At 43.4% G+C, this 22,829-nt stretch overlaps 1 protein-coding gene across 1 annotated transcript in view; it reads right to left on the bottom strand.

Moving 5' to 3' along the window:
- Positions 1-22,829, bottom strand: part of gpr158a (G protein-coupled receptor 158a) — a 723,773-nt gene that overhangs the window by 89,581 nt on the left and 611,363 nt on the right. The window contains exon 7 of the mRNA XM_068051759.1: positions 14,497-14,735. Within this exon, the coding sequence (XP_067907860.1) occupies positions 14,497-14,735 (239 nt within the window). The remainder of the gene's footprint in view (positions 1-14,496; positions 14,736-22,829) is intronic.

The following is a 22,829-nucleotide window of genomic DNA, read 5'->3' as shown; positions in this document are numbered from 1 at the left end:
CAGACGGCTGTTTTAGTGACTGGAAGCCAGTGTCCAGTGGCGTACCACAGGGATCTGTGCTGGGTCCCTTATTGTTTGTCATTTATATAAACGACATAGATGACTATGTGGGGGGGGTAGGATCAATAAGTTCGCGGATGACACAAATATTATCCGAGTGGTTAACAGTGAGGTGGAGTGTCTTAGGTTACAGGAAGATATAGACGGGATGGTCAAATGGGCAGAAAAGTGGCAGATGGAATTTGACGCTGAAAAGTGTGAGGTGATACACTTTGGATGGAGTAATGTGACACAGAAGTATTCAATGAATGGCCTGACACTGGGAAGTTCCGAGGAACAAAGGGACCTTAGCGTGTTTGTCCATAGATCTCTGAAGATTAATAGGGTGGTGAAAAAGGCATATGGGACACTTGTCTTTATCAATCGAGGCACAGATTACAAAAGCAGGGAGGTCATGTTGGAGTTGTACAGAACTTTGGTAAGGCCACAGCTGGAGTACTGTGTGCAATTCTGGTCGCCACATTATAGGAAGGATGTGATTGCATTGGAGGGGGTGCAGAGGCGATTCACCAGGATGTTGCCTGGGATGGAACACTTAAAGCTATGAAGAGAGGTTGGATAGGCTTGAGTTGTTTTCACTGGAGCAGATAAGACTGAGGGGTGACCTGATCGAGGTGTACAAGATTATGAGGGGCATGGACAGGGTGGATAGGGAGCAGCTGTTCCCCTTAGTTGAAGGGTCAGTTACGAGGGGTCACAAGTTTAAGGTGAGGGGCGGGAGGTTTAAGGGGGATTTGAGGAAGAACTTTTTTACCCAGAGGGTGGTGACGGTCTGTAATGCCCTGCCTGGGAGGGTGGTAGAGGCAGGTTGCCTCACATCCTTTTAAAAAGTACCTGGATGAGCACTTGGCACATCATAACATTCAAAGCTATGGGCCAAGTGCTGGCGAATGGGATTAGGTAGACAGGTCAGGTGTTTTAATGCATCGGTGCAGACTCGATGGGCCGAAGGGCCTCTTCTGCACTGTATTATTCTGTTATTCTGTGATTCTTTATCTGACAGAATTGTCATATTATTCTCTTTTCTGGTTCATCCCTAAACCAAGAACTACCTGTCAAAATGAACTGAGGTTCAGTCTTGAAAAGTTACACTACTATCCATTAAGCTAGAGGCTGCCTTCAGGTCACTTGTAGCCTTGACTATTTTTTAAAGCATCATCATTTCTGTGAACGGAGATTTTTTTCAGTGCAACAGGGGAAATTTGATTGTTTCAATTTTATCAGCACAACTGCAGCAGAGCATCTTTGCAACTAAAATTAAAAGCACCTAAAATCCTATGCTGAGGAGATTTGTTTTTTCAAAATATGCTTTATATTTACAACTGCACTAAAAATGTTTCTGGAATGAAGAAGCAGCAATGTGAAGTAAAAAAATCATCAATTTGCAAAAATGAAGTCTTCAAAATTTGAGCTGAAGGGTTTTGCTTGACAACTCATTATAAAAGCTCATCCAGGTTGAGACACAGATATATTTAAAACTAATTTTACTTGGTATTTATTTGAAAAGAACAATAATATCATGCCATCCAGTCGCAGAAATGATAAAGTGGCTTTGCCCAAACCTAATTGTTGTGAGACTACATGTCTGAGGCTGTCGGTTACCCCGACACTGTTGACCGAGCGTTCTGATGGGTTTTAGGCAGTTCACTGAAGAGATCTGTGTGCTGCTGGACAGCAGTCTACCTTTTGGGGTGGGTGAGAAACTGACATTGTTATCTCATTTCACTATCAGTGCACAACCTGTCAGACAACCATGAAGTGAGGTAAAAGATAGTTGTGGAGAGCATTGTTTGGGAGTATACAGAGTACTGCCTGTGGGGGTAATTACTGCCCAGTGATGAATAGTCGATCGCTCCCAATGCTTGTGCACAACCTGTCAACTAGTCAAAGAGAAGCAGTGGCACAGATAATGCTACAAGGCCCAGATAGTAATTGGAGCTTGTGTTTAGCACGGGGTAGCCCTGTCCACTAAGATATGAAAGTATCAGTGAGTGAAATTTATTGACAAAAGGGAGTTAAGAACCATAAAAAGGGAAATTGTCCTGGGTCTCACTCAGGTGTACTGGATGGTTTGAGCACAGAAAATATTGGAAAATTGTGCACATTGGATAACACATTTGTAAAGAAACCTTCCATTTAAATTGAGTTAAAGAGGTCTTTTTTTTTGTTGGTCTGACATACGTAGAAATGGATTAACATGTTTAAAAATCTCCAAATCAAACTATTGAGAAATCCAGGTAGCATTTTGTTTGTCCCATAAAGAGTGCACAACATGTTCCCATTGGTACATTAGTTGTCCAATCTAGAGTCTAAGACACAGATTGGCAGATCCAAGTTATCGGGACTTGTCCCAGTGTGTGCAGGATTAAAACCAACTAAAACAATGCAGCTTCTCACATTGAACAACTTCCCCTTTAACTCCACTCACTTCTTCCAAATCACAGGTATTGCTATAGGTACCCACATCTGTCCTAGCTATGCCTGCCTTTTTGGGGATATGTGGAGAATTCCTTGTTCCAATCCTACTCAGGCCCCCTCCCTCACCTCTTTTTGCAGTACATTGATGACTGTATCAGTGCTGTTTCCTGCTCTCGCCCTGAACTGGAAAATTTCATCAACTTTGCTTCCAATTTCTACCCATCTCTCATCGTCACATGGTCCATCTCTGACTCTTCCCTTTTTTAGAATTTAGAATTTAGAACATTACAGCGCAGTACAGGCCCTTCGGCCCTCGATGTTGCGCCGACCTGTGAAACCATCTGACCTACACTATTCCATTTTCATCCATATGTCTATCCAATGACCACTTAAATGCCCTTAAAGTTGGCGAGTTTACTACTGTTTCAGACAGGGCGTTCCACGCCCCTACTACTCTCTGAGTAAAGAAACTACCTCTAACATCTGTCCTATATCTATCACCCCTCAACTTAAAGCTATGTCCCCTCGTGTTTGCCATCACCATCCGAGGAAAAAGACTCTCACTATCCACCCTATCTAACCCTCTGATTATCTTATATGTCTCTATTAAGTCACCTCTCCTCCTCCTTCTCTCCAACGAAAACAACCTCAAGTCCCTCAGCCTTTCCTCGTAAGACCTTCCCTCCATACCAGGCAACATCCTAGTAAATCTCCTCTGCACCCTTTCCAAAGCTTCCACATCCTTCCTATAATGCGGTGACCAGAACTGCACGCAATACTCAAGGTGCGGTCTCACCAGAGTTTTGTACAGCTGCAGCATGACCTCGTGGCTCTGAAACTCGATCCCCCTACTAATAAAAGCTAACACACCATATGCCTTCTTAACAGCCCTATTAACCTGGGTAGCAACTTTCAGGGATTTATGTACCTGGACACCAGGTATCCAGAACATCTGTTCATCTACGCTACCAAGAATCTTCCCATTAGCCCAGTACTCTGCATTCCTGTTACTCCTTCCAAAGTGAATCACCTCACACTTTTCCGCATTAAATTCCATTTGCCATCTCTCAGCCCAGCTCTGCAGCCTATCTATATCCCTCTGTACCCTACAACATCCTTCGGCACTATCCACAACTCCACCGACCTTTGTGTCATCCGCAAATTTACTAACCCACCCTTCTACACCCTCTTCCAGGTCATTTATAAAAATGACAAACAGCAGTGGCCCCAAAACAGATCCTTGCGGTACACCACTAGTAACTAAACTCCAGGATGAACATTTGCCATCAACCACCACCCTCTGTCTTCTTTCAGCTAGCCAATTTCTGATCCAAAGCTCTAAATCACCTTCAACCCCATACTTCCGTATTTTCTGCAATAGCCTACCGTGGGGAACCTTATCAAACGCCTTACTGAAATCCATATACACCACATCCACTGCTTTACCCTCATCCACCTGTTTGGTCACCTTCTCGAAAAACTCAATAAGGTTTGTGAGGCGCGACCTACCCTTCACAAAACCGTGCTGACTATCGCTAATGAACTTATTCTTTTCAAGATGATTATAAATCCTGTCTCTTATAACCTTTTCCAACATTTTACCCACAACCGAAGTAAGGCTTTTCTTCCTTGACTTCTCTGTCTCCATGTCTGGGGATAGGCTATCAATCAATATTCACTATAAGCCCACTGAATCCCACAGCTACCTGGACTACACATCTTTACACCCCACTTCCTGTAAGGACTCAAGTCCATTCTCCCAGTTTCTCCATCATATTCTGCTCAGATGTTGCAACCTGCTATACTGGCGCTTCCAATATGACTTCCTTTTTCTTCACCTGAGGATTCCCCATCCCCCGCCCCAACGTGGTTGACAGGGCCCTTGACCGTGTCCATTCTATTTCACACACTTCTGCTCTCACCCCTTTCCCCCCCTCCCAGAACCATGATAGGGTTCCCTTTGTCCTCACCTTCCACCCCAGCAGCCTCCATATTAAACAGATCATCCGCCATCATTTTCGCCACCTCCAACACAATGCTACCACCAAACACATCTTCCTCTCCCCTCCATTTTCAGCATTCTGAAGGGACTGTTTCCTCCACAACACACTGGTCCACTACTCAGTCACTCCCAACAACCCTTCCTTACCTACGGCACCTTTTCAAGCAAGCGCAGGAGATGCAACACTTGTACTTTTAGCTCATCACTTCTCACTGTCCAAGGCTCCACACACTCCTTTCAAGTGAAACAGCATTTAATTGTACTTCTTTCCATTTAATATACTGTATTTACTGTTCACGATGTGGAATCCTCTACACTGGGGAGACCAAACACAGAATGGGTGACTGCTTTGCGATACACTTCTATTCAGTCTGCAAGTGTAACCCCAAGCTCCCAGTCAGTCACCTGCCATTTTAATTCTCCACCTTGCTCCCACTTTCACCTTTCTGTCCTTGTCCTACTGCAGTGTTCCAATGAAGCTCAATGCAAGTTCGAGGAACAGCATCTCATCTTTCGACTAAGCACTTTACAGCCTCTAGACGCAACAGTGAGTTCAATAATTTTAGATCATAACCTCTGCCCCATTTTGTTTTATGTTTCTTTGCTAGTTTGGATTTTTCTCTCGTTTCTCTCTCGTTTCCTTCACTTGGCGTTCAGATGGCAGCTATCTTGCCATTCACACCTCCTTTAGACACATCTTTTGTGTCTGTACTTGTTCCATTACCACTCTCTTTGGCCTTGCATCATGAAACCTTTTGTCATGTAATCTGTCCTGCCCTCCACCCTACCACAGACCTTCTCTTTTGCTCTTCTTCCCGCTTCCCCCCATTCACTTGCTCAAAACCTATTACATTTCTAACTTTTCCCAGATCTGCTTCCCACTCCACAAATGCTGCTGGACCTGTTGAGTTTTTACAACATTTTCTGTTTTTATTTAAAACTGTGTAGCTTGACAGAGGATACAGGACACTGGGAAACTTGTTTTCCAGCTTGGATGACCATACCCATTGGACTACAGGTTTCCAGAGTTACTAGAGCTGAGTTGGAAAACTCCCAGCTCCTACTAACAAGTTCCATTCGTGAGCCAGTCTGGTTAGTCAACCAGCAACACTACTCTTGAGCAATGCAGACCTGCTTGCTTCATGCCTGTGAGTCTATCTCAGAGGGTTGACATGAATCCAAACTTCCACTCAGGCACAGCATCTGGAAGGCAACTTTACCCCATTTACTTCTCTTTCAGGGACGAATTGAGACCGTTGGAACAGGTTTTCCGTGTTCTGTCCAATAAGTACAGTTCAAATCCTCTCTCGAATCATTCACAAGAATGGTTCCAGGGATGAAAAACTTCAGTTGTTGCAACTATTTTCCTTGGAGAAGAGAAGGCTGAGAGGAGATCTGATAGAGGTGTTCAAACTCATGAGGGGTCTGGACAGAGTGATAAGGAAAAACTGTTCCCACTTGTGAAAGGATTGAGAATGAGAGGCCTCAGATTTAAAATAATTGGCAAAAGAAGGAAAAGTGACATGCAGAAAAACGTCTTCCACAGCGAGCAGTTCGGATCTGGAATGCACAGAGAATGGTGGAGGCAAGTTCAATTGGGGCATTCAAAAGGTAATTAGACTTATCTGAAAAGGAAGAATGTGCAGTGTTACAGGGAGAAGACGGTGGAATGGTAAATTGCTTGTTCGGAGAACCAGTGCAGACATGATGGACAGAATGGCCTCCTTCTGCACTGTAACAATTCTATGATTCTGTGAATTATGTAAGGTCACAATATTGCATTTGGATCACATGCCACCATATGCCATATTTTGAAGAAGAGTCCATGCCCAAAACATTGAAGATGCAATTTAAACTTGGAAGAAACATTGTGTAGATGAGGCTGGGGTGGGCAGAATCAGGCTACCTTCCCATGAGACCCTTGCTGCTTCCTTTGCATTTCCCAACTGTGCTAAAAACAGTGATGTGCCTCTTTAGATGAGGTTGCAATCCATTTTTGCATTTTTAAATGAACAACTGTCAAAGATTTGTTGGCTGCAGAGATGAGGCAAAGGTCTACTCCCCCTTTCCTGATGACTCACTAGAGCTTCTGGTGGAGAATTTAGACCAGGGGAGAGGTATTCTTCTCTAATACTTGTACGAGCATCCCTAAGGCCATTGTCAGGTAGGCCTGAAGAGTGGTGATTGAAACGGTCAATGCCAACCGCATCACCCCAGGATCCCAGTTCAATATAGAAAGAAGTTTAATGCCACAACAGTGAGTACAGCTCTTCAGCTCTCCACCTCTTTCACTAGCATCACATAATGCGCCTCTCCCCCCTCCCCACTATTTCCAACTATGACCTCTCCTCCATCACAACGTTCAACATTCAATTACAAGGCCACACTGAAATACCTATCCTTCTCATTTCAATCTCACTCCCCTGTTCCTTTACTGCCTGTACACCATACTCTTGCACCATTGGTATCTATTTTAACTGGACGAGTGGGAGTGGGGAGGTTAAAATATTGGAATTGAGCAAAAGACATTTTTAACCTCACCACAAGGGGCAGTCCCATGCTGTCTGCTGCCCAGCAGATTGGCTAGAAGAATCCAAGGTACATTTTGTAACTTTAACTCCTTTTAAGCCTTTGGCCTCCTTGGCCCCGATCTTTCAGACTCCAACCACCCACCTCCCTGATCGCAGCCCAGCGTCTTCCTCCCACTACTGACTGCCTGGGACTGTTACCAAGGCTCGCTGGCTACTATCTCCTGCTGTTAATTTCTGCTCCCACCCATCAGCCAGGTAGCCAATCTGGCTGGATGCCAGGCGGAAGTCTGCAGCGATTCATTTCAACAAGGCCCTAATGTTTTATGTGCAACAATGCAAAATGTAGACCCCAAAAAGTCCATTCCTGTCTGTGCTGGTGGTAGCTTAGAGATACTGCTGTGATATTATTTATAACATGAATCAGTCTTAAGTCTGATAGCTTTTACATGAACAATGAAGCCTAGGGACATCTCAAGATAATACACATTAGAATCCAAATTTGGTTTTGAACTCCCCTGAATGATTGTCCCTCTCCTGCCCTCCAATCTATTGTTCTTTGTCTGGAGCAGCTACTGATCAGATAAAACCAGTCAGCAATGTCACATGCTCATTCCGTGACATTGAGGCAGCTGGAAACAAAACAGCACCAACAGATCATTAGTTCTGTTTAAAAGACACACACACACACACGAGCACGTCAATATTTGTTTCATACAGAGATCAGACTACTGAAAATGTTTATATGGCAATAGCTGAGAGCAGAACAGTTAACCCACAATGTCCTTGTGTATGTCAACTGTTGTTCAGATCATGCAGATGCTTTTAAATAACCATTTGGGGCTTTGCTGCCACGGGTGCGAGAGGTCATGGTTATGTCATGTAATGGCCATTCCTTAAAAATGACAGCTGCAGCACTGCTTAAGACATGCTGGAGTCTGAATATGTTTATGTTGAAAATCTTTGACAAGTGAAAGTAGAATAATTAAACAAGGAAGAGTCTTGATGTACTGTTTGATACAAGTCTGTTTCACAGTAGTAGATTTGTGGCATTTCTCAGTCAATTGGACAGTAAGCTGTTCTATAATAATAGGGAATTATAATATGAAACACATAATATATTATCAAAAATACTACCTGCGAACACGTCAGCCATTTTGTTTATTGGAAATCATCAGAAACCTTTTTAGATGGAGTAAAGATGTGGGCAATTGTCAAAAACTAAACATTGCAGTCCTAGGACATCACTGCCAGAGTTCCTCAGGATAGTGTCATTGTCCAAATATTTTTAGTTGCTTCATCAATGACATTCGCTCCATCATAAGGTCAGAATTGGATCTGTTGGCTGGCAATTGCACTGCATTTAGCTTCATTCTTGGTAATGAAGCAACCCATGTTGGCTTAGAGAGAAACGATTTCTGCTGATTGGGGAATCTAGGACTAGGGGGCATAAACTAAAAATTAGGGCCAGACCTTTTATGAAGTGAAATTAGGAAACACTTCTACACACAAAGGGTAGTAAAAGTTTGGAACTCTCTTCTGCAAATGGCATATGATGCTAGATCAATTGTTAATTTTAATCTGAGATTGATAGATTTTTGTTAAACATAGGTATTAAGGGATATTGAACAAAGCAGGTATATAAAATTAGGTTGCAGATTAGCCATGATCTCATTGAATGGTGCAACAGGCTCAAGGGGCTGAATGGCCGACTCCTGTTCCTATGTTCCAATGTACAACAGGATTTGAACAATGCCTCGGGGGTAATATTTTTCCCATATATGTGACAAGTAATGACCATTCAGAAACAAGAGCGAACTGAACCACTCTCCCATCCACACTGAGTTTTAACAGCACCATGTCACCAGGCCCCTTACCATCAACATTTTGTTAGGTCACCATTGACCAGAAGCTTAACAGCAGCAGCCATATCAATACTTTGGCTACAAGAGCAGGACAGAGGCTAAGCACGCTGCATTAAGTAACTCCCCTCCTAACTTCTCAAAGTCGCTACATCTACAAGGTTTAAGTCAGGAATTTGATTGCAGACACACCACCTGCCTAGAGATAGGGATAGGTCAATAGAGATGCAGTGGCAGACATTTTAAGGGGTTATTTCAGAAAGATGGGTAGCAGGTCAGAAGATTGGACAGAATATAAAAAGCAGCAAAGAATGTCTGAAAGATTGATAGGGAGGGAAACAGTAGAGTATGAGAGAAAGCTAGCTAGAAATATAAAAACAGGTAGTATGAGTTTCTATAGATATTTTAAAAAGAAGAGTTAATGAAGTGAGTGTTGGTCCGATAGAAAGTGAGTCTGGGGACTTAATAATCGAAAATAAGGAAATGGTAGATGAATTGAACAGGTATTTTGCATTGCCTTCACTATATAGGATAAAAGTAACATCCCAGAAATAGCTGTAAATCAGGAAATGGAAGGAAGTGAGGAACTCAAAAAAATTACCATCACCAGGGAAGTGGTACTCAGCAAACTTTTGGAGCTGTGGGCTGACAAGTCCCTGAGTTCTGATGGACTTCATCCGAGGGTCCCAAAAGAAGAGACTAGTGAGATAGTTGATGCGTTGGTTTTAATTTTCTAAAATTCCCTAGATTTGGGGAAGGTTCCATTAATTTGGAAAATAGCGAATGTAACTCCTTTATTCAAAAAGGGGGGGGGGGGGGTGCAGACAGAAATCAGGAAACTACAGGCCAGTTAGCTTAACATCTGTCTTAGGGAAAATATTAGAAGCTATTTTTAAAGACGCAGGGTACTTCGAAAAAAAATCAAGGTAATCAGGCAAAGTCAACATGGTTTTGTGAAAGGGAAATCATGTTTAACCAAGTTATTGGAGTTCTTTGAAGAAGTAACATGTGCTGTGGATAAAGTGGAACCGGTGGATGTACTGTACCTAGATTTCCAGAATGCATTTGATAAAGTATCACATCTAAGGTTATTGCAGAAAATAAATGCTCATGGTTTAGAGGGCAACATATTGGCATGGATAGAAGATTGGCTAGCTAACAGAAACAGAGAGTAGTCATAATTGGGTCATTTTCTGGTTGGTAAGATGTAACGAGTGGTGTGTCACAGGGATCAGTGCTAGGGCCTCAACTTTTTACAATTTATATAAATGATTTGGTGAAGGGACCGAAGGCATGGTTGCTAAATTAGCTGATGACACAAAGTTAGGTAGGAAAGTAAGTTGTGACGACAGAAGGAGGCTCCAAATAGATAGGTTAAGTGAGTAGGAAAAGATCTGGCAAATGGAGTATAATGTGAGAATGTGTGAAATTGTCCATTTTGGCAGGAAGAATAAAAAAGAAGCAACATATTATCTAAATGGTGAGAGATTGGAGAGCTCTGAGATGCAGAGGGATCTAGGTGTCCTAGTGCATGAATCACAAAAGGTTAGTATGCAGGTTCAGCAAGTAATTAGGAAAGATAATAGAATGTTATTGTTTATTGCGAGGGGAATTGAATACAAAAGTAGGAAGGTTATGCTTCAGTTATACAGGGCATTGGTGAGACCACATCTGGAGTACTGTGTACAGTTTTAGTCTCCTTATTTAAGGAAGGATATAAATGTGTTGAAAACAGTTCAGAGAAGGTTACAAGACTAATAGCTGGAATGGGCGAGTTAGAAACATAGAAAATAGGAGCAGGAGTAGGCCATTTGGCCCTTCAAGCCTGCTCCGCCATTCATTATGATCATGGCTGATCATCCAACTCAGTAGCCTGTTCCGGCTTTCGCCCCATACGCTTTGATCCCTTTAGACCGAAGAGCTATAACTAACCCCTTTTTGAAAACATACAATGTTTAGGCCTCAACTGCTTTCCGTGGTAGCGAATTCCACAGGCTCAGCACTCACTGGGTGAAGATATTTCTCCTCATCTCAGTCCTGAAAGGTTTACCCCGTATCCTTAGACTATGACCTCTGGTTCTGGACTCCCCCACCATTGGGAACATCCTTCCTGCATCTACCCTGTCAAGTCCTGTTAGAATTTTATTGAGTTGTCTTATAAGGAAAGGTTGGACAGGCTAGGCTTATATACACTAAAGTTTAGAAGAGTAAGAGGCGACTTGATTGAAATGTATAAGATCTTCAGGGGTCTTGACAGGGTGGATGTGGAAAGGATGTTTCCCCTTGTGGGAGAATCTAAAACTAGGGGTCACTGTTTAAAATAAGGGGTCGCCCATTTAAGACAAAGATGAGAAGAAATTTTTTCTCTGAGGGTTGTGAGTCTCTGGAACTCTCTTCTTCAAAAGGCAGTGGAAGCAGAGTCTTTAAATATTTTTAAGGCAGAGGTAGATAGATTCTTGATAAGCAAGGGGGTGAAAGGTTATCAGGGGTAGGTGGAAATGTGGAGTTGAGGTTACAATCAGATCAGCCATGATCTTATTGAATAGAGGAACAAGCTTCAGGGGCCGAGTGGCCTACTCCTGCTCCTACTTCGTATGTTCATATGTTCCTGCCCTCCGTCCTTTCACTGACCTTCCCTTTTGTTGTTCTTCCCCCCCCTCCCCCCTTCACTTGGTCAAAGACTGTTACATTTCTAACTTTTGCCAGTTCTGATGAAAGGTCACAGACATGAAACGTTAACTCTGTTTCTCTTTACGTAGATGCTGCCAGACCTACTGAGTATTTTCGGCACTTTCTGTTCTCATTTCAGAGTTCCAGCATCCGCAGTATTTTGTTCTTATTTTAGGCAAAATACTATGTTGACAAGCAAGATGATCTGATTCCTGGATTCTCATGCTGAAATCTATAAATACTATTAAAGCCAACAGAAATTTTACATTTAACTGAAATGTAAAACAAAAACCAATCTGAAAGAAAACAGTCAGTCGCTCAAAATCTGTGCTGAAGAGTTGGCATTGAAGTTGAAGGATATGGTCTTTCTCTCTCCTGTCTCTGGTATTATCATTTTTTCTGTTTCGCTCTCTCTGTTTATTTCCTTCTGCTTTTGTTTTTCCCTATCTCTTCTTTGCACCTTCTCTCCCCTTAATTCTTTTTGCTTCTATGTCTCTGTACTCTTCTTGGACTGTTCTTTTCTTTCAGGTTACAGGTGGTGGGATCTATGACAGTGTGGCAGGTAAAAGAACCACTAATGTTTGCAGCTTGCATCTGGGGTGAGGGTGCAAGGAAAATGTAACCCTCAGTGGGTCCCTTCCCATTACCTCCCCTAATCACTCATGCTTCCTCCCACTTCATTGCTCTCATTACATCCCCTGTTCCGTCACGAGGTTGAGCTGCCTGTGGAGGCGCGACAGGCACTAGCAGCTCACCGCAATTATGCAGAGGGGGCCCGAGCAGCAACTTGTCATGATCCTTGGGTCCTCCATCCTTTTGGCAGAGTCCTGTCTCACACTTACAAATTATCTTAAACCATATTTTAGACCATTGTATATGTGAACGGATCCAGAAGATGGCTCAAGTTGGATTTCATGGGAATAAATTAATGCTGTGGCAAATCAGCAAAGGAAACATGGGCATTTGACAAATTTTTTTCTTAGCAAAGAAAAAGGAGAATTTGGATATAATTATTGACAAATTATTGAAAGTATCCAATCAATAGGAAACTTTTTGGACAGATTTGTCTGTTGGTTTTTTAAATTTAAGTTGAAACAAGCTACTTTAACTGAATAACTGTGCTTTCCAGACAATATTCATACGTTAGATAGTTCAGACAGTGAATCCAGGATGAATTCATGTTGCAAGGCTTTGATTTAGAAGACAGATTCACACAACCAAGCTTGCATTCAATGGACAAAAGGAGATTGAGAGGGATTATTGGCCATGAATTTCCTCAAAGTTATTCCTATTCCGCCACTGTAATTTCAAAGAAAGTGTGGTGGGAACCCCATTTGCACACATAAATCAGGTTTCTGCCCTATGTCCACTGAAGTTACAGCAGTGAAGCATGAGCAGCTCCAAGGAAACCCATGGTATATTGTTAAAATGATCAGGCCATAGCTAACATAGGTATAAGTAAATTATTTTTTGCATAAGTTTTGACTAGAACTGGAGGCAATGAATACAAACGAGAAGGGTGGCAGTGATATTTTCCACACAGAGCAGGGATTTGGGGAATAGACTCCCCATAAAAGCAGTTCATACAGATTACATTGTTAGAGGCCAGAGGGGTGGATTGGAGGCCTTGAGGCAGTCGGGGAGAGAGGTGATAACGGGCCAAGGCAAATTAATTTCTTAATAATTTTTAATGTAACTTGGAAAAAGATTTCTTTCTTTTGTTCTGACATTTATTATAACTACAGTTATAAATAGTACATGCTTCATATTCTTCCTGAACGTCTTACCAGCTTTGAACAGGGCTTTATATAGTGGTGCAGTAGTTAGCACTGCATCCTCACAGCTCCAGCAACCCGGGTTCAGTTCTGGGTATTGCCTGTGCGGAGTTTGCAAGTTCTCCCTGTGACCACAAGGATTTCTGCCAGGTGCTCTGGTTTCCTCCCACAGCCAAAGACTTGCAGGTTGATAGGTAAATTGCCCCTAGTATAGGTAGGTGGTAGGAGAATTGTGGGGATGTGAGAGGGGATATGGGATTAATGTAGGATTAGTATAAATGGATGGTTGGTGGTTGGCACAGACTTGGTGGGCCAAAGGGCCTGTTTCAGTGCTGTATTTCTCTATGAATCTCTATATTGTGCCTTCCTACATTACTAAACTAATCGGAAAGTGTTGGCCTGTGAGCTGCAAGACTGTGGTTCCCTGATCATCTGCAGTAAGTTCAGCAGCTTACATAGTTTTCCTGGGGTTTCCATGGTTCTTCTGTTGAGGTTACAGTAAACGACTGGGAGAACACCCATGGAAATTCACCCCTTACGAATGTGGAGCTGGAAAATTTGTTCAGCAAGGATAAGCATTCTGAAACCTGTGGATTTCAGGTGACCTGAAATCAGATGTTTGGCATTCTGTTTTTTTGGCCCATTCAGTGAAGCCACAGCTTAGCCCATAAGTAACCAAATCAACCCCTGCCTTGTTGTCCAGCTGCAGGAAAAAATCAATTACATTTTCTAGTTCATTTGGAGCAGGCATCAGGCCATAGAAGGAATCATTACTACGATAATGGAAATTTGTGCAGTCAGAGAAATATCATTTAAATACAATGAAGACTAATGTGATCAAATGTCATACAACTCCAGTCAAAGTGTCTCCATTATATTTATGATAGATATTTATGGTCTTTGGATCACTGTTAAAAACAATCTTTGTTGTTGCACATAATTTTTTTGAATTAAGTAATGACACTAGTTTTCTTATTACTGTCAGCCTGTGAATGCTGGAATAATTTCCACTACAAGAACACATTTACCTAAAATTAAGGTGATAATTGGATGAATAGAGTGTGTATGTGTGTGTATACATATGCACACACGCACACATTAAATGCAAGCATATCAGTAAATGAATGGTTATAGCACAACAGGATGCTTTATGGTTACTTTGTCGTCAAATTCAGACCTACCAATGGCCATCATGTAGTCCCAGCGGTCTAGCAGACACATATTAAACTTCAAGCCATCTGCAGTTTGTCCCTGGATAATCAGTGAAACATTCCTGTCCAAATTCTCACACACAGCAGATGTCCATGAGATTAGGAACCAGCACACTATCAGCAGAATGATTCCCAACATCCGCACCACTCTCCAGCTGGTCATGTAAGGGACTCGTTGTGCAGTTCGTGAGAGGAAAACCTTCAAAACTCTGCAATGTGAGAATGGATAAAGTCAAAGCTCATTCTGATTAATGCTAGCTCACTACAGTAACAAAGCCCATTAGCAGTGAACTCGGATATAGTGAAATGTGGTGAAAATAGTAAAAGAAATCCAACTCTGTCAAATCATTTTCATGTTAATAAAGGGACTATTGCTTCAATTATATATCGTCGCTTATTTTCACAGTGCAATTCTGATTCATTTTCTGCTGTTTAGCTTATAATAGGCAGTGAGTGTACTGCTTCTTTCACACAAAGCAGCTGTCACAATTCATGAAGCACTTAATATTAGTCTGAACACTGACGAAATCTTGGAATTATTAAATAAAAAGGTTCATTTCAGTTCAGCTGCAGGAAACGGTGTAAAATTTTCAATTATATCTGTGAAAGATGCAGCAAAACTCACAATCGGAAAAAGCAGAGAATGTAGTAAATTCAATCAGAGTTTAGGTGACATGCTCAGAATTACAGGATTGTTGTGAATGTATGGCAGTAGGTTGTCAATTTTGCAACTGAAACATTTCCCATCCATGAATTCCCAATTTCAACCATAATGCTATGCTGTGACACACAGTGGAAGCCGAGTGCTACCTCACAAAGGGGCAGGGAAAATCAGAGGACCTCCCATTCCAGGCCTCCTAGTGCAGCAGCACTGATGGAGGCCCAGAATCAAAACTCCAGCCTGTTCTCTCGGCCAGGAAACTTAAAGGGGGGAAAGAAAGAACAATTATGCAACTTCCGAAAAAATCTGAAACCTGAGGAAATGGAGGAGAAGCACTATATTTTAAATCATCAGGAAGTCAGAAGGAAAGTTCCAATTGGAAGTCAAACAATTTACTATAATCTTGAGCTTGCTACCCTCTTCATTTCATCTGACTGTCAGTTCTTCCTGTTCAAACAGAAAGCAGCTGATACAGTAAAATTCCTAACACAAGAACATTTTGTGGTTTCAAATCCAATTTTACGATAAAATGGTTCCACTGCACTGGAGATAACCTTTCCTGTTATACTCGGCAGACTCCTTGTCCCATTGTGGAGTGAATGAATTGCTGCGAATTCAGTTTCTTAGTTTGATAATTATTTTTTAAATCATTTAAATATAACAAATAAATATAGTATATAATTTATATAGCAGTGTGACGACTTTAGGCTCTTGCTTTAGGTACTGTGGTGCCAGTCACTCCCATAAGCAGCCAAAGCATCTTGTGTTTAGGGAAATACCCATACTGCCCCATATCTAATTCTTTGAGCAGTGTATTTCTTTGTAATCTGAGCTGGGTATCGATGCCTTTTGTGTGCATGCCTCTCCAATGGCCTGAATATTCCGGACACATTGGTGACGGGCTGGGAGGCGGAAAGGCTGACACGGGGGTGGAGGGTGGTGTGCTCAGCATCTTCCCACCACCATGCCATATGCTCGCAGTGGAAAAGTTGACAGATCAACCGCTCCCCCCCCCTCCACTTAAGTGTCCAATTAAGGGCGACTTCCCAATTCTGTGGGCATTTTGCCCACATCAGTGGCGTCCACCGCTGCATGGGGAGACCACCCAATGAAGCCTGGTGGCCTCCCAGCGGGCTCCGGCAGGGGCGTCCTCCTTTATGGGCACTCTTTGGCCCACAGAAGGGCCCCCTCTGGCAGCAATGGGTGCCTTCGCGGCAATGGCACCGCCGGTGCTCAGCAACCCATCCCCACCACTCCCCCTGATTGTCGAGGCATGCCTGCCAGGCCCGGGCATCCCCCAACCCCACCTACCTTTCTTCAAGGGTACCCGACCATTGAGGTGCCCTTCTCTGTCTGGTATTGCAGCCTCAGCAGCGCCATCACTAGTGGTGGCCATTGCTGAGGCAGCTCAGCAGCTGGCCCTCTGATTGGGTCGGCAGCTCTTGGGAGTGGGCCACCGTTCTTAATTGGATGGCAGCCCTGAGGGCAGCCACTTAATTGGTTGCCGTCAACAATATGCTTCCCTGGGTCGCCTCCTGCTTTCAGCTCTGGTGGCAGTACCTCAGCTGCCTCCAACAAATTCAGCCAATATCTTTGAAAGTAAAGAAAGAGAACTCTCCGTCTAATCAGGCTAAACACAAATTGGTAAGCTGCTTTATTTTAATGGCGATTGAACATACAAAGCAATCATTATGATTGGATACACTTATTTCAAACAGAAAAGCGTGTCATTTGTGTAATAATACAAAACATGCTATCCACACACCAATAAGTCATCTAGATTGACGAAACTCAAACAACTCCTAACTACCATCCAACTGATTTTGGCCAAAGCTTTACCTCGCAGCATCCTGTTTAAAAACCTGACTGACTTAACAGCCTGTGCTTAACATGATTGACTGTCTATGACTCTGTCTCTGTTTTTTTTTACCATCCTTTGTTCGCAACCAGAAGGGACCAGAAACTGCCTGTCACAGTGGGTGGAAAGTGTTTATTGATTTCCCAGACAGCTGATGAATTGCTTATTATTTACTGTCTATGGGGCACATAAGAATAATAAGAACGTAAGAAATAGGAGCAGGAGTAGGCCATTCAGCCCCTCGAGCCTGCTCCGCCATTCAATAAGATCATGGCTGATCTGATCGTGGCCTCAACTTCACTTTCCCATCTATTTCCCATAACATTTGGCACCCCTATAGTTCAAAAATCTGTCTGTCTCAGCCTTGAATAGATCCAGTGACTCAATCTGCACTGCTCTCTGAGGTAGAGAATTCCGACGATTCATGACCCTCTGAGAGACGAAATTCCTCCTCATCTCCATCTTAAATGAGTGACCCCCTTGTTCTGAAACTATGCCCCCAGTTCTCGATTCCCCTATGAGGGGCAACAACCTCTCAGCATCTACCCTGTCAAGCCCCCTAATAAGAGGTGATCTTATTATGGTTCAATAAGATCACCTCTCATTCTTCTAAACTCCAATGAGTGTAGGCCCAACCTGCTCAACCTTTCCTCGTAAGACAACCCCTTCATCCAGGAAGCAACCCAGTGAACCTTCTCTGAACTGCCTTCAATGCAAGTGTATCTCCCTTATGTAAATAGACCAAAACTGTATGTAGTACTCGAGGTGTGATCTCACCGAATCCCTGTACAGCTGTAGTAAGATTTCCCTACTTTTATATTCCATCCCCCTTGCAATAAAGGGCAATATTCCATTTGTCTTCCTAATTACTTACTATACCTGCATGCTTATTTTTTGTATTTCATGTATGAGGACACTCAGATCCCTCTGCACTGCAGCATTCTGCAGTCTCTCTCCATTTAAATAATATTTTACTGTTCTATTTGTTTAGAGATACAGCACTGAAACAGGCCCTTCGGCCCACCGAGTCTGTGCCGACCATCTTCCTACCAAATGGATAACTCCATTTCCCCACATTATGCATTATCTGCAAAATTTTTGCCTACTCACTTAACTTAACTATATTCCTTTGCAGACTCTTGAGCTGGAATTTTACCAGCCCTTTGGAGAGGGGCTGGGAGGCAGGAAAGGTGGTAAAATGACAGCGGAAGCTGTGGGGAGGGACGCTCGATGTGTTCCCACCGCCAGGGGATATTACGAAAGGCGGACCTGTAGCGGCTAGGCTGCCCATCCCTGGAGGCCGGCAGCCAAATAATCCAATTAATTGGCCTGTTGACAGCCATTTTACGACTCCGCCAGGATTGTATGAACCTTGGAATGGCCCCGCCCGCCTGGTGAGTCTGCCAGCTTCAACGAAGCGGCCTCCCAGCCGCTTCTTGGGGCCAGGCTTACTTTTCCGGAGGCTCCATGGACGAGGAGGTGCCCTCAGGCAGCAATGGATGCTCCCACAGCTCCGCCGCTGCCTCTGGAGGGTTCACCCCTCTGATCACCAGGGTCTGCCTGCCTGGCCCTGGCACATCCATCAATCACTTCCTGGCCCTTGAGGGCACCTCAACATGGAGAGGCTCTCTCCTTCTCCTTGTAGCCTCAGCCACGGCCCCCTCTATCAGTGGCGCTGCCAAGGCTGCGGAGCTGCTGGCCCTCTGATTGGGCTGGCAGCTCGGAGAGGCAGGCCGTCATCCTTGATTGGAAGGTGGTCTCAGCAGTGGTCAATTAAGAGGCCTCCACCAGTAAAAACTTCCCCACAGTCCCTTCATCTCCCATGTGGGCTCGGGAGCTGATTTTGTTCCCGACATCAGGTGTGCCTGTCAGATTTCAGCCTCTGTGTCCTCTTCACAACTTGCTTTCCCACCTACCTTTGTATTGTCAGTAAATTTGGCTACAATACATTTGGCCCCTTTATCCAAGTCATTAACATGGATCGTAAATAGCTGATTCCTGATCGTAAACAACATTGATCGCTGTGGCACCCCACTAGTTACAGTTTGCCAACCTGAAAATGCCCCATTTATCCCAACTCTCATTTTCCTGTTAGTTCACCAATCCTCTATCCATGTTAATGTATTACCCACAACAGCATGAACTCTTCTCTTGTGTAGTAACCTTCTATGTGGCACCTTTTATCGAATGCCATTTGGAAGTCCAAATGCACCACATCTACTGGTTCCTCTTTATTCATCCTGCTTGTTACATCCTTTAAAGCACACCAATAAATTTATCAAAGATGATTTCCCTTTCATAAAACCATATTGACTCTGCTTGATTGTATTATGATTTTCTAAATGTCATAGTCATAGAGAGATACAGCACTGAGCAGGCCATTCAGCCCACTGAGTCTGTGCTGACCATCAACCACCCATTTATACTATTTCTACATTAACCCCATATTCCCTACCACATCCCTACCTTCCCTCAATTCTCCTACCACCTACCTACACTAGGGGCAATTTACAATGGCCAATTTACCTATCAATCTGTCAGTCTTTGGCTGTGGGAGGAAACCGGAGCACCCAGCAGAAACCCACGTGGTCACAGGGAGAACTTGCAAACTTCACACAGGTAGTACCCAGAACTGAACCCAGGTTGCTGGAGCTGTGAGGCTGCGGTGCTAACCACTGCACCACCCCTGTGTCCTGCTATTATTTTCTTAATAATGGATTCCAGCATTTTCCCAATGACAGATGTTAGGGTAACTAGCCTAGAGATTCCTGCTTTCTCTCTCCCTCCTTTCTTGAATAGGAGTTTTACATTGTAGTTTTCCAATCTTCTGGGACCTTTCCAGAATCTAGGGAATTTTGGAAGATTACACACAAAGCATCCAGTATCTCAATTCTTCAAGACCCTAGGATGCTGGCCAACAGGTCCAGGGGACTTGTCAGCCTTTAGTCCCATTAGTTTTCATAGTACTTTTTCTCTGATGATAATTGTTGCAAGTTCCTCCCCTCTTTTTTGCCTCCTGATTTTCTACTATTATTGGAATGCTTTTAGTGTCTTCTACCATGAGGACAAATACAAAATATTTGTTCAAAGTCTCTGCCATTTCCTATTTTCCCATTATTAATTCCCTAACTCATCCGCTAAGGGACCAATGTTTATTTTAGCTACTCTTTAGCCGTTCAGCCTGGCACAGTCACAACGGGCTGAATGGCCTCCTTCTGTGCTGTAATTTTTCTATAGTTTTCTATGGTTCTAATCTTCACCACATTGTATGTCTTTTCTTTCAATTTGATATCATTCTAAACTTCCTTAGTTAGCCATGGATGGTTCATCTTTCTCAATGGAATATATCTTTGTTGAGAATTATGAAATATCTCCTTAAATGCCCACCGCTGCTTACCAACTGTCTTACATTTTAAATGTATTTTCCCAGTCCACTTTAGCCTATCCTATCTTCATACCTTTGTATTTGCCTTTATTTAAGTCTAAGAGACTAGTTTCAGATCCAAGTGTCTCACCCTCAAACTGAATGTGAAATTCTCTTATGTTTTGATCACTCTTCCCTAAAGGATCCTTTACTATGAGATCATGAATTAATCCTGTCTCATTACACATTCTAGATCTAAAATAGCCTGTTTCCTGGTTAGTTCCATAACGTATTGTATTACTGAAGCATAGCTCACAAGCCGATATTCCCAGAGTCATTTATATTTTACAAAAATGTGTGCGAATGCACTTTGCTTTAAAACCTGTTTTGTGGGAAAATGGTCATAAACTCTTGATCCATTAGAAATGGTTCATTAGAAACATGTGTCGTGTACGAACGAAAGCAGAAGCCTAGTCTTTGGGGACTCCACACATTTTTCTGGTCTGTAACACCTTCTGAACTGGCATACACAGAGGGTTATGGATCAGAAAAATATCCCCCTATGATTTAATACCTCTAGGGGATTTCATGGATTGCAAACATTAAAAAATATGTTAAAACAAAAGCAAAACACAGTATAAAAGACAGTTGAAATAAACAATAGTGTAGCTCATTGCTATGCAAGTAAGGTGCCTTTGATTTGCCTTTTTCCTCATTGACATGAATTAATGTGAGAAATACATTGATTTGGAAGGTGCAAGTCAGGTAAAAGAGTTTTACTGCTGTATTGTTCAGCAAGTAAGAGAATACTCAAAGCAGGTGATAGAAGGAGTTGATGTGAATTACTGAGGCTCTATTTTACAATATATTGTGTGTACTATAGTATCAAGTTATAAAGACCCATCAACTTGATGGCTGGGTCAACAGTGGGTCCTGATTATCAAACATACATCTTGACTGGTCCTAGAAATGATTGAACAACTGAAAACAGGATCTGAAGCCTCTTTGGATCTTTGAAGTCTATTTTTGATTGACAGATCTGTAGCTGATCTGAGTATGAGGGTCGTCTGTTTTTTCTAAGGCGACTTTTGTTTTATTCCTGTTAAGATAGAGACAAACAGAAGGCTTCATGAGTTTGTCTTTCTCGCGTAGAAGTATTTCATCAAGGATGGAGGTTATTTAAATAGCTGCAGAAAACTGTTCAAAATTTCCTGACATTTACAGGGTGATGGCAGATGGCAGCGTAAGACAGGCTGCCTATTGTACACCCGCTGGTTTTATTCACCAAATATAAAAGGAGCTGACGATTTGCTATCACCCAGCTTGCGTTACTGCCCGAGACCAATTTCACCCACTTATGGCGGAATTTTCCGCCCACTGCGTGCTCCTGGCTCTGGGCCGAAAAGGACAGGGGGGAGGCCCTCCTCAGCCAGCTGCAGACCCCCAAGAGCAATTCTACAGCACCGGGCCAATGAACAGCACAGCTACGGGATCCTCGTCCCTGTAAAGATGGGATTCCTCCTCCAAGAGCTGTTGGCCAATCACAGGGCTGGCAGCTCAGTAGGATCGGCAGCGCCACTGGGACCGGTGGCCAATGCCGGTACTGCAGAGGCCTTGGACCCAGGCCCAGTGCTGAAGATCCAGACCTCAGGTAGGTGAGGCGGGGTCGCCCGGGCCAGTCCAAAAGGCCCCGGCAATGGTGAGGGGAGGGTGTGCTTTGAGTACAGGGGGAGGGGAATACAGGGAGGTGTTTTGTTTGCTGGCGGGGCCCCTCAGTGGGCCACAGATTGTCCATAGAGGAGGGCCTTCCCCCAAGCCCGCAGGGAGGTCACTTCATTTTACTAGGCAACCTCCCCGCGTGGCGGAGGATCCCTGTCGCTGGCTAGATGCCAGCTGTGGGGGGGAAGAGGCCCTTAGGTGGCTGTGAATAGGCCTCTTAAGGGCTTCAATTGGCCTCTGGGTGGGAAGGCCATCATCGGCCTAACCCACCCCTGACAAAATTGCACTGCGACGGAGAGGCGTCAGGCCCTCCGCCTGTCGCAATTCTATGGGTCCCCCCGCCTCCAAACCCATTTCAGGGGGGCCCATAAAAATCAGCCCTTAGTGTTTCGAAAGTGCCAATATGAGATTGCGTGAGGTATTATCATCTTACGAAATCTGCTGCATTTGCTCTTGCTTAAAATTTAATTTTACCAATAAGCTTATTTATCAGCTGTACAGCACAGGACAGTATAAGAAATCATTCCAATGAATTTCTTTGGCCTCCTTATCTCGAGAGACAATGGGTAAGCGCCTGGACGTGGTCAGTGGTGTGTGGAGCAACGCCTGGAGTGGCTATAAAGGCCAATTCTAGAGTGACAGGCTCTTCCACAGGTGCTGCAGAAAAATTTGTTTGTCGGGGCTGTTACACAGTTGGCTCT

Source organism: Heterodontus francisci, chromosome 2, assembly GCF_036365525.1.
Source record: "Heterodontus francisci isolate sHetFra1 chromosome 2, sHetFra1.hap1, whole genome shotgun sequence".
NCBI classification, from domain to species: Eukaryota; Metazoa; Chordata; class Chondrichthyes; order Heterodontiformes; family Heterodontidae; genus Heterodontus; species Heterodontus francisci.
Note: the sequence above shows the minus strand (reverse complement) of the source record. Positions and strands in the feature narration are given on the sequence as shown.